The sequence below is a fragment of the Phacochoerus africanus genome, chromosome 10 (genome assembly GCF_016906955.1).
Source record: "Phacochoerus africanus isolate WHEZ1 chromosome 10, ROS_Pafr_v1, whole genome shotgun sequence".
In the NCBI taxonomy this organism is placed as follows: Eukaryota; Metazoa; Chordata; class Mammalia; order Artiodactyla; family Suidae; genus Phacochoerus; species Phacochoerus africanus.
In genome coordinates, this window is record NC_062553.1 from 86,522,998 (window position 1) to 86,535,289 (window position 12,292).

The following is a 12,292-nucleotide window of genomic DNA, read 5'->3' on the forward strand; positions in this document are numbered from 1 at the left end:
ATCAGAGCTACAGCTGCCGACCTATACCACAGCCACTGCAATGCCAGATCTGAGCCACATCTGTGACCCATACCACAGCTCACAGCAATGCCAGATCCCTGACTCACTGATCGAGGCCAGGGATTGAACCTGCATCCTCATGGATACTAGTCGGATTCGTTTCTGCTGCGCCACAACAGGAACTCCAACATGGAACTTGTTTACAGTGTGGGAAAGCAAACAATGTCCATCCACCAGCAGTACAGTGTTAGGAAAGGTTTTTCATCCTCCTCAAGCCCCTGAGTTTTCTTAATAGCAAGATGGGATGACAAGTTTGCTGAGTCCAATAGAATAGCATTTATTCTTTTTTTTTAATAATTTTTTTATTTTCCCACTGTACAGCAAGGGGGTCAGGTTATCCTTACATGTATACATTACAATTACATTTTTTCCCCCACCCTTTCTTCTGTTGCAACATGAGTATCTAGACAAAGTTCTCAATGCTACTCAGCAGGATCTCCTTGTAAATCTATTCCAAGTTGTGTCTGATAAGCCCAAGCTCCCGATCCTCCCACTCCCTCCCTCTCCTGTTGGGCAGCCACAAGTCTATTCTTTTCTGTGGAGATGTTCATTTGTGCTGGATATTAGATTCCAGTTATAAGTGATATCATATGGTATTTGTCTTTGTCTTTCTGGCTCATTTCACTCAGTATGAGATTCTCTAGGTCCATCCATGTTGCTGCAAATGGCATTATGTCATTCTTTTTTATGGCTGAGTAGTACTCCATTGTGTATATATACCACCTCTTCTGAATCCAATCATCTGTTCATGGACATTTGGGTTGTTTCCATGTCTTGGCTATTGTGAATAGTGCTGCAATGAACATGCGGGTGCATGTGTCTCTTTTAAGTAGAGTTTTGTCCGGATAGATGCCCAAGAGTGGGATTGCGGGGTCATATGGAAGTTCTATGTATAGATTTCTAAGGTATCTCCAAACTGTTCTCCATAGTGGCTGTACCAGTTGACATTCCCACCAACAGTGCGGGAGGGTTCCCTTTTCTCCACAGCCCCTCCAGCACTTGTTATTTGTGGACTTATTAATGATGGCCATTCTGACTGGTGTGAGGTGGTATCTCATGGTAGTTTTGATTTGCATTTCTCTTATAATCAGCGATGTTGAGCATTTTTTCATGTGTTTGTTGGCCATCTGTATACTTCCTTGAAGAACAGTCTATTCAGGTCTTTTGCCCATTTTTCCATTGGGTGATTGGCTTTTTTGTTGTTGAGTTGTATAAGTTGCTTATACATTTTAGAGATTAAGCCCTTGTCTGTTGCATCATTTGAAACTATTTTCTCCCATTCTGTAAGTTGTCTTTTTGTTTTCTTTTGGGTTTCCTTTGCTGTGCAAAAGCTTTTCAGTTTGATGAGGTCCCATGGGTTTATTTTTGCTCTAATTTCGATTGCTTTGGGAGACTGACCTGAGAAAATATTCATGATATTGATGTCAGAGAGTGTTTTGCCTATGTTTTCTTCTAGGAGTTTGATGGTGTCCTGTCGTATATTTAAGTCTTTCAGCCATTTGGAGTGTATTTTTGTGCATGTGTGAGGGTGTGTTCTAGTTTCATTGCTTTGCATGCAGCTGTCCAGGTTTCCCAGCAATGCTTGCTGAATAGACTTTCTTTTTCCCATTTGATGTTCTTGCCTCCCTTGTCAAAGATTAATTGACCATAGGTGTCAGGGTTTATTTCCGGGTTCTCTATTCTGTTCCATTGGTCGGTCTGTCTGTTTTGATACCAGTACCACACTGTTTTGATGACTGTGGCTTTGTAGTATTTCTTGAAGTCTGGGAGAGTTATGCCTCCTGCTTGGTTTTTGTTTCCAGGATTGCTTTGGCAATTCTGGGTCTTTGTGGTTCCATATAAATGTTTGGATTGTTTGTTCTAGTTCTGTGAAAAATGTCATGGGTAATTGGATAGGGATTGCATTGAATCTGTAGATTGCTTTGGGTAGTATGGCCATTTTACAATATTGATTTTTCCAATCCATGAACATGGAATATCTTTCCATTTCTTTACATCTTCTTTAATTTCTTTGATTAAAGTTTTATAGTTCTCGGCATATAAGTCCTTTACTTCCTTGGTCAGGTGTATTCCAAGGTATTTGATTTGTGAGGTGCAATTTTAAAAGGTATTGTATTTTTGTATTCCTTTTCTAATATTTCATTGCTGGTATACAGAAATGCACCTGACTTCTGAATGTTAATCTTATATCCTGCTACTTTGCTGAATTTATTAATCAGTTCAAGTAGTTTTGGGGTTGAGTCCTTAGGATTTCCTATGTATAGTATCATGTCGTCTACATACAGTGACAGTTTTATCTCTTCTCTTCCTATATGGATGCCTTTTATTTCTTTGTTTGTCTAATTGCTGTGGTTAGGACTTCCAAAACTATGTTGAATAGCAGTGGTGAGAGTGGGCATCCCTGTCTTGTTCCAGATTTGAGTGAGAAAAAGCCTGAGTATTTTAAATAAATTAATCATTCTTCTGTGCTTAGCATGATGGTCTCCTTGGGTTTTCCAACAAAGATAGACTATGTGAAAAAATTAAAGCACTAGCTGTTTTTCCATTAGATCTCCTGTTTTTTTCCCTCTGATATCAGTGAAATCTAGTGATACTTAGAAGCAGTTAGATCCAAAAATTTAGAAAGATTTAACAGTTAGAAACTCTTGCCTATTAAATTACTTCCCTTTAGTTTAGCAATATGGACAATAATCCCAGGATTTTTTTTTTTTTTCTGTGAAAAGGTACTTGTTCAATTAGACCTGTCTGCACTGAGGTTTTTCTTTATCTCTACAGCAGTGGCCTGTAAATGAGCAAGATAATTAAGCCTACCCAATTTTGTTTGGCTCTCAATGCACTGACCTTACCCAGAAGGTTTATGTGTGCAGGCTTGTTTCAATAAATTTATTGTTTACTTGGGGGATTAGGATCTTAAGCAGCTTTTCCTTCTCTCTTTCTCATGGTCCCTGTGGAAAAAGGCATTTAACCCACAGCGAGCTCTTTTTTCCCCAGAGCTCGTCTACCCAGCATGGCAAAGAAATAGGGAGCCCTCTTTTCCCAGGCATCTATGCACAAATATCCTTCTCTAGACTATTAATTTTCTTAACCATTGACACTAATGTGTGTAAGTACATTTCTTAATGTACCAGTAATTCAGTCTGCTTTGAACATAGGTGTAACTTATGCTAATTTGGGGGAACTCTATCCCCAAATATGTAGGGATATGTAGCAAAAAGAAAGGTAGACACCCACCATACTAAAGGAATTCAGAGAAGGGGAGATCACCGTGATCTGCTGTAGTCAGGTTTTTTTTTTTTTTTTTCTTTTTTCCTTGTCTTTTTGCCGTTTCTTCGGCCACTCCTGCGGTATATGGAGGTTTCCCAGGGCTAGGGGTCGAATCGGAGCTGTAGCCACTGGCCTATGCCAAAGCCACAGCAACTGGGGATCCGAGCCACGTCTGCAGTCTACACCACAGCTCATGGCAATGCTGTATCCTTAACCCACTGAGCAAGGGCAGGGACTGAACCCGCAACCTCATGGTTCTTAGTCGGATTCGTTAACCACTGAGTCACGACGGGAACTCCTGTCGTCCAGGTTTTGATTCATGAAACAGATAAACTTGAGTGAGACCTTGAGAGGTGGAAAAGAGTTGAATAGTCAGGGAGGAGGTGGGGAATCCTGGGTGGAGGATAAACATCAAGAGAAAAAGGAATAGAAAACAGAAGAGAAACAGTGAATGTTGCCAGAGCGGATAAAGAAGAGAATCTGGCAGGTCCTTGAGGCACCTAAGGGCGTATTGGGAAAGTAATCTAGAGAAAGCAGAGTGCAGCCTCCAGGAAGAGTGGAGCTACTGAACAAGAGTAACAGCTGACACTAGTGAACTGGGAAGATTACCTGGTAATCTTCTGGAGTGAAGAGTGGACTGCAAGGGTAGATGGACAGTCTGACTACTGTTGCAAGAATATGGGTATTGGGGTAGTGGGTGGCAACGAAAATGCAAATATGGAAAATGAGACATTTCAAAGGAGGGTCATAAAGATTTATAAATGATGGAATATAATGAAAAGAGTAAACTAATCAGAACTAAGGCACCACTGATAAAGTTAAAGGACTCTGGGAAGACAGCTAGCTTAGTGAGGAAGTTTGGCCATCTTGAGTTTGATGTGGGACATCCAGAAAGTGCTGAGAAGGCAACTGAAAATGTGAACCTGGAGTTCAAGTTAAGAGAGCAACAAAATATTGATCCTGGAGATATCTTTGTGTTTCCTTCCCCCACCTCAATCTACTCTACATCTTTTTTTTACCCTGCCTCATAGGCCAGGAGGAAGGCTCTTGTGATCTGGTACATCAAGCTGAATTCCTTTCCTTCTGGCTTCCAGTAGAGCTTAACCAAACGAAGCACTGGCAAGAGACTGAAGGAGAATAAAATGGAGATATTTATTCCTACTGGCTTCCTTGTTGGGGCTCTGGCTGGATCACTGCCTAACTGAAGACTACAATTCTTAGTCATTCACTCATGAGAAAATACAGCCTATAACGGCATCCTCAGACTGGCTGTGTTCAAATCTTTCTCCTCTCTTGGGACCAGAAACTAGCCCAGTGGTGCTGGTTTGAAACCGAATGCTTGTTACCAGACACTGCTGGGGAATCCCAAACAAGAAAAAATGATCAGAGCAGAGGACCCGAATAACAAATCGTGTTCAAGTTGCCCCAGGAAACTATCACCTCACTGATACTCCCCTAGTGTTTCCCACTAATGCCTTGAACTTGGCAAAGGCTGGGCAAATTTCCCTTGGGCTGTCATTCATCATATTTACAACTTTTTTCTTTCACAAAAGTTGACCTTGCTCCTTTCTTAGTGGAGGGGATACCAAAAAATTAAAAAAATAAATGTAGAGTTTAAGCTGAAGGTTCTGGGCCCGGTCACTCCTCACACAAATATCTAAGCCTCCTAGATCATTTGGGTGTTGTGTGATACTTCCAAGCGACATATTTTCTTTAGAAAAACCTCTATGTACAAGGTTTGTAGAAGAACCGCTTACAGCAAGTTGCTCAATTTTACTATGGCTCCATTTTCTTAAAGTATAAAATGAAGATAACTAAGAGCATATTAGGTAGATGCTACTGTATCTTCATTTATTACTTTAAAAATTCGGTCGTTGGACTGTCGTTTGGGCTTAACGAGAATAATATATGCAAACTGTTAGCTCAGGGTCACTTCCTAGACAGGTACGAGTACAATAAAGTTATTAAGCACTTACCTGGAAGCCAGGGCAGCGGGGAGCTTTCCCACATTTTGTCTCATTTAGTAACCAGCAGCCCTGGCAAGCGGTTCAGGAGTCTGAGCGCCGAGCCACAGGATAGGAGGCCAAGGGGGCAGAGGTTCCGTGAGGGGAGCTCACTGAGGGTTGGGGTTCCCTGCCAGCGGGGAGGGGTCGCAGAGGCGCGCGTCCTGGGGGCGCAGGCGCTGTGCGCGCCCACCCTCCGCGGCGTGCGCCCACCCTCCGCGGCGTCTGCCCGCTGCTCTCTTTCTACCGCCGCGCCGCTGGTCGCAGCCAGTCGGGCCAGCTCCATGAGGACCAGGCACGTGAACTTGCTGATCGCGCTCGTAGCCTTCGTGCTCTTCAGTTTCTCCTGCTTCTGCATCTCCAGGATGACTCAAAGCAGTAAGCGGCGGGTAGCTTCTCCCGGCCTCTTTCTTGCCTCCGGGACTTCGGTGTTCCCGAATTGCCAGTGCGGCCGGGGTCGGAGAGAAGGGGGTGGAGGACGTGGGAAAGTGCTGGCTGTCGCATACTGTCTTATTAGAGACTGTCAGAGGTGGCACCCACTCCCTTGTCCCGCCGGCCGTTAAGCGGTAACGGGCGCCGCTGGTCTACCGGGCGGCCGTGACCTCTCCAGGCGCGCGCGCACTAACCGGTTGGCCTGGGAGTTTGCGGGGCCCCCTCTGGCCTCTGCAGGTTCCTTTACCCTCAAAGGTTAAAAGGCTGCGCTTCTAACCCGCACGTCGTCGTCTTCTCCAGAAACCTGTAAATGTCTGACGTCAGGAACTCTTACAGTCAGCCTCTTTCCTCTTTCCAATTCTATGTTTTGTTTTCGAGCCACACTTCGTCTCCCTAAAGTATTGTTTGCGAAGCTAAAGAGAAATGAGGTGACGGAGACAGACGTTATCAACGGTTTATAGAGCACTGGTTTAGCACCTAAGCTTTCTCAGGCGGGCCATAGGCTGCGTTACCACTTTGAAACGCACCGAGGTTTTAGTTTATTGGTGTCTTTAGGGCTGCTAATTTAGCAAATAAAAATAGAGGTTGCCCAGGTAAATTTGAATTTCAGATGAACAGTGCATAAGTGGTTTTTTGTTTGTTTGCTTTTTTTTTTTTTTTTTGTCTTTTTAGGGCCGCACCGGCGGCATATGGAAATTCCCAGGCTAGGGCTCTCGAATTGGAGTTGCAGCTGCCAACCTGTACCACAGCCACAGCAACGCTGGACCCTTAACCACTGAGCGAGGTGAGCGAATGAAACCAGTGATCCTCAGAATCCTAGTCAGATTCGTTTCTGCTGAGCCAGGACAGGAAACTCCAACATTGGAGAAGTTTTATTTTAAGTATAATAATTTCATGGGATATATTTATACTAAAAACATTATTTATCTGAAATTTAAAGTTAATTAGGCTTCCTGTATTTTCTCTTTCCACACTAGTCCATAGAGAGTATTTTAGTATTGATTTAGTTGAATTTTGAATTTAAGACTTGGAATCTTGTAAAGATATCAACCCCAGACTTCCGGATTGTCCTTAGGTTGTTTTCTGTTCCTTTTCATGCTTTTTAAAGACATTTAGGACACAAAGTAACATAAAGTAATCTTGGTAGTAGTGTGGAAGATCAATTTGGAGGCAGCTTTACTGCTGTAATTAATGTTGAAAATTACATTTAATCCCCTGATACTAAATTTTATCATGTACACACAATACGAACATTTACCCCATTGGTTTGAATGATCAGAAATGTACATTAATTATTGGATTTATGCTAATCTTAATTTTGTACTCTTTTATTCTTCTTCATTTCTTATAAAGAACGTTACCCAAACACGTTTTCATTATTTTAGAACGGATAACAATGAGCACTTTTACAACAAAAAGTACACCATTACTGATAATTGGAAAGCAAAATGTAAACTTTTTATAGTAATTTTGGAAGGCATTTAGCTTGGTAACCTCAGAGGGCATTTTAGTACAGTTTGTATTCTTATAATGAAATGTTAGACTTTAAGACACAATCATTTTGATGTGTTTTCCAGTTACGACCAGGAAAAAGAAGTTTGGTTCCCCAAAGCATTATAATTCCCATCATTTATATGTTCTAAGTTCAGAAAATGAGATATTGTTCTGAGAAGGCACTACTCTTAATAGAGCAGATTAAAGCAGGTTTTCATTTTCTATGTGGAACTTAGCTCTAAAACAATTAGGAAATTAATTCTAGTACTATAATGAGATGTTCTCACATCAACCGATAACCCACAGACTTTGTTTAGTTTCTGAGGTATTGATTTTTATAAAACAAAAATAATCCAAATGTTTTAAAAATTTGATCTGTAGTTATAATTCTTATCAATGAAAAACTGGGAATATTTATTAGAAAGATAACCACCAGTTTGTGCTTTACTCTTTCCCTTGTAAAATTAATTTTTCTGTGTACATAACCTTTAATTTTTTTGTTTTCGTTTTTCATTTTTTGCTTTTTTTTTTTTTTTTTTTTTTTTTAAGGACCACACCCATGACACACGGAAGTTCCCAGGCTAGGAACTGAATAGGAGCTGTAGCTGCCAGCCCACACCCACAGCCACAGCAACTCAGGATCTGAGCCATGTCTGTGACCTACACTACAGCTCATGGCAACGCCAGATCCTTAACCCACTGAGCAAGGCCAGGGATGGAACCCGCATCATCATGGATGCTAGTTGGGTTTGTTAACTACTGAGCCACGACGGGAACTCCAACCTTTAATTTTTTTGTAACCTCATAGTATTTAATAATTCATCAGTTTGTTCAACAAATATGTAAAGCTCCTTGAAGAGAGGAGTTTCCCCCCCCCCTCCATTTTTTCCTGTTTGGTTCATTGCTGTGTCTCCAGAATCTTGAAAACTATCTGCCATGGTAAATATTTGTTGAATGAATGAATGGTTGAGTGAATAAATAAATTTAATAAGTACCTATTCACGTCATAGGACTTCCCAACTTCCTTTCTTTTGCTATGGAGGGACTTGCACAAGGCTCCTCATGTTTGCAGACCCTGAATTGCAATTCTCTATTGATATCGAATACCACCCCCCACCCCTGGCTTTTTTTTTTTTTTTTTTTGCTGGAGAAATAATTGGCAGTCTATTTGTTTTAGGTCAGCAATACTCTTTGTAGTGTTGAAATATTTCACCATAAAACTAATGCATAGAGGAACCACTCATAGGAAGTTTAAAGGACTTATGTTCTGTGTTCTAAAAGACCTATGTAATTCTCCCTACATTGGCAGGAGGTCCTTGAAGTTTCTCCAAGCTCACTTTATCCACCCCTCTAACTCTGGAGAATGTTACAGTACACTCACTGCGCAATTTGCAGGCAGGTAAACCCCCAGGGTCATTTAAAGCCTCTGCCTTTGCTTCCAAAAACCACCGAAGGGGTCACCTACCAGATAGGACTGGCATTTAGACTTTACCCATATGCCCTCCCACAAAAAATGCAAATATTTGCTAACACCCAGAGGCACTTTCCAGGTAGATTGAACCTTCCCCATTATATCCGCAGGGGTCTCTGAAGTAACTTGGATATTTCTTCAAGAGATCATCCTTAGGTTCTGTTTCTGCACAGCTCTCCAGAGTGACAGTGGCCCAGTTTTCACTTCTCAACAGGTGTCTCACACTTTAGACATTAAATACAAATTACTTAGAGCTTGGCATACCCAATCTTCAGGAATAACTGAAAAGGCTTATTCCTCCCTCACAAGACACCTCACCAAGCTCACCTTGGAATTCAAGCAGAGCTGGCTAGAACTCCTTCCCTGTGCCCTTTTATGACTCTGGATTGCTCCTCGGTCCCTTCAAACATGTATACGGACACCTAGCTCTTCTTACTCCCTTTTCTGCCACAAAGCGTCCTTCTTGGCTCTTACCTCTCAGCCCTAGAACTAACTTGCAACCTTTTACGGACTAGTAAATACTTACCCCGACCTCAGAACCTGCCTCCATCTATAGTCCTACAATCTGGAGACTAGGTCCTATTAAAAGACTTTGCTGGACATACCAAACCTCTCCAGGCTCCTTGAAAGGGTCCATCTCAGGCACTACTTAACTCTGACAGCAGCCAAATTCTCAGAACATCCCTCTTGGATTCTTCTGTCCTGGTTAAAACCTACTGACCTGTCCGACCTTCTCCTCGAAATCTTCTAGCTAGTTACTTAGGCCAGCCGTCCAGTCTCAAATCTCAAGGACCCCCGAGGTCTTTGGAACCGTGAGAATCTCTATGGCTGAAAGCCTGTGTTAAGTTCCTATTATTCTCCTTTTCCTCCTGTGAGTCCTCCTATCCCCCTCTTGTGGCTCCAATTCCTTGTATCCCGGCCTCTCCAAGGCATTCCGAAGATGGTGTGACTCCAATTCCACCTCTCCTTCATAGCTCTCTCCTTCATCACATCTGGTCCTGTGTCCCTGATGGCAGTGCCCCACCCATGTCTCCAGACCATCAGTGAAACTGTACCCTGATCACAACATCAAAACAACACCACTTCCTGGCTCCCTTTGCCTGTGGCACTTAAGAATAATTCCATTTTACCCATTACTTTATAATTAGTTGTTTAAAAATGTGCCCCTTTCCCTCAACCCTTGCAGCCTGATTGTCAGTTAGAACAGGAGCCTGACTTTATCTGTGTTTGCTGTCTTATCACACAGCACAGTGAGTGGCCCATGGTAAGTATTAAATAGAAGTAGGACTTTCTTCAGCTTGCTTCTCTTTACTGGAGGTGTTTAGTGAGTGAAGTAAGGTGGAAAAGTCAGATTCTGGCCATATCGTATAGGACCTTCTATATTCAGGCAAGTGTAACTTTATTCAGTAAGCGTCCAGGGAATCATTTCAAGTCTTTGAGCAGTGTTTCCAGAAGATTAACCGTGCGTTGGAGGCGAGAGACTAAGAGGCAATTATAGCAGTACATGTAGAGGCGGTAAAGCCTGGAACTATGGTGAAGTCAATGAGGAGAAAGATAAAACAATTAAAAGGGTCTGTGATAGTGCCTCTCAGATTTTAGCATGCGTACCAATCACCTGTGAATCTTATTAAACTAGATTCTGACTCAGGAAGTCTGGGATGAGGCCTGAAAGCCTGTGTTTCTAATAAGCTCACAGCTGGTACCACAGACCCATGCCGTCCAATACCATAGCCCCTAGCCAGTGGCTCTCAGGCACTTGAAGTGTAGTTAGTGAAACTAAGGAGCTGAGTTATTTTATTTTAGTAATTTAAATTTAAAAACTGAAGTAGTGCAAAATATTTCTCCATTCAGGCAAAATTTTTTTGTTTTGGTAAGACTGCATTTTACTGTAACTATCAAAATTTAGTATCTGAGTTAAGATGTACCGTAGAAGTATAAAATACATACTGGATTTAAAATATTTAGCACCTGGAGTTCCCATCATGGCTCAGTGATTAATGAATCCGACTAAGAACCATGAGGTTGCAGGTTCGATCCCTGGCCTTGCTCAGTGGGTTAAGGATCTGGCGTTGCCATGAGCTGTGGTGTAGGTTGCAGATGAGGCTCGGATCCCGAGTGGCTGTGGCTGTGGCTGTGGCTGTGACGTAGGCCAGGGGCTACAGTTCCGATTCAACCCCTAGCCTGGGAACCTCTATGTGCCTTGGGAGCAGCCCAAGAAATGGCAAAAAAAAAAAAAAAGACAACAGCAACAACAACAATTTAGCACCAAAAAAGAATGTAGACTATTACATTAAGTATTTTATGTGGATTACATGTTCAAAAATATTATATATATATAGGGTTACATTATCTATACTGTTTACAACTACCTTTACTTGTTTGTTTTTATTTTTTTTAAAACATGTAGCTACTAGAAAAATGCGGCTTACATTTTCCTTGTACGGGGAGTAGTGCCTTGGACCTCTGCTCTGAAGAGCAAAGTCAGTGGTGCATAGGCTCTCACCTGGACTCATTTATATGGTAGAAGTCACACTGGCTCATTGTACACAGACTGGTTTGTGTTTTCAGTTTCACCTCAGTTGACTCAAAGCATCAAATTATTCAAACTTCTGCAAAATTATTTTGCAGCTTTTCATCCTCCAGAATACCTGAGTGAATAACAGATAATATAAATGTTTTATTTATTTATGTATGTATTTATTTATTTATTTATTTTTGTCTTTTTAGGGCCGCACCCAAGGCATACAGAGGTTCCTAGGCTAGGGGTTGAATTGGAGCTGCAGCCGCCAGCCTACGCCAGAGTCACAGCAACACCAGATCCAAGCCATGTCTGCGACCTACACCACAGCTCACGGCAACCCCAGATCCTTAACCCACTGAGTGAGGCCAGGGATTGAACCCACAACGTCATGGTTCCAAGTCGGATTTGTTTCCACTGTGTCATGATGGGAATTCCGCAAATAATATAAATGTTTTAAATAGAACATTGATGAATTGAATTATCAGGTAAGAATATACAAGAAGCAGATCCAAAATAGAGATTATGTCCTTTAATATATCTGTATGGTTGTTTCTTTTTTCTTTTCTTTCTTTCTTTCTTTCTTTCTTTCTTTTTTTTTTTTTTTTTTGTCTTTTTAGAGCTGCGCCCAAGGCATATGGAGATTCCTAGGCTAGGGGTCGAATCGGAGCTGTAGCTGCCAGTCTACACCACAGCCATGGCACCCACAGGATCTGAGCTGTCTGTATCCTACACTACAGCTCATGGCAGCGCTGGATCCTTAACCCAGTTAGGAGAACCAAGGATCAAACCCGCAACCTCCTAGATACTAGTCAGGGTTGTTAACCGCTGAGCCACAATGGGAACTCCCTGTATGGTTGTTTCTGAAAACACTACTTCCTCTAGAGAAAACTCTTTGCATGTTTGCCAAATTGATCCCTCAAGGACTGCCCGACATTGTGGAAGTCCAGAAATGTTGCATCACCCATGATGTGTCAACTCCAATCATATGATCCATTTTGCAAAGAGAATATTACCCTGGAAGCCCCAATAACAGGGTTATACTGGTTA

General features: G+C 42.0%; 1 protein-coding gene across 1 annotated transcript in view; it reads left to right on the forward strand.

Moving 5' to 3' along the window:
• The first annotated feature begins 5,360 nt into the window (after positions 1-5,360).
• MGAT4D (MGAT4 family member D) overlaps positions 5,361-12,292 on the forward strand; it is a 47,450-nt gene continuing 40,518 nt past the window's right edge. The window contains exon 1 of the mRNA XM_047798136.1: positions 5,361-5,705. Coding sequence (XP_047654092.1) covers positions 5,612-5,705 — 94 coding nt within the window. The 5' untranslated portion in view covers positions 5,361-5,611. The remainder of the gene's footprint in view (positions 5,706-12,292) is intronic.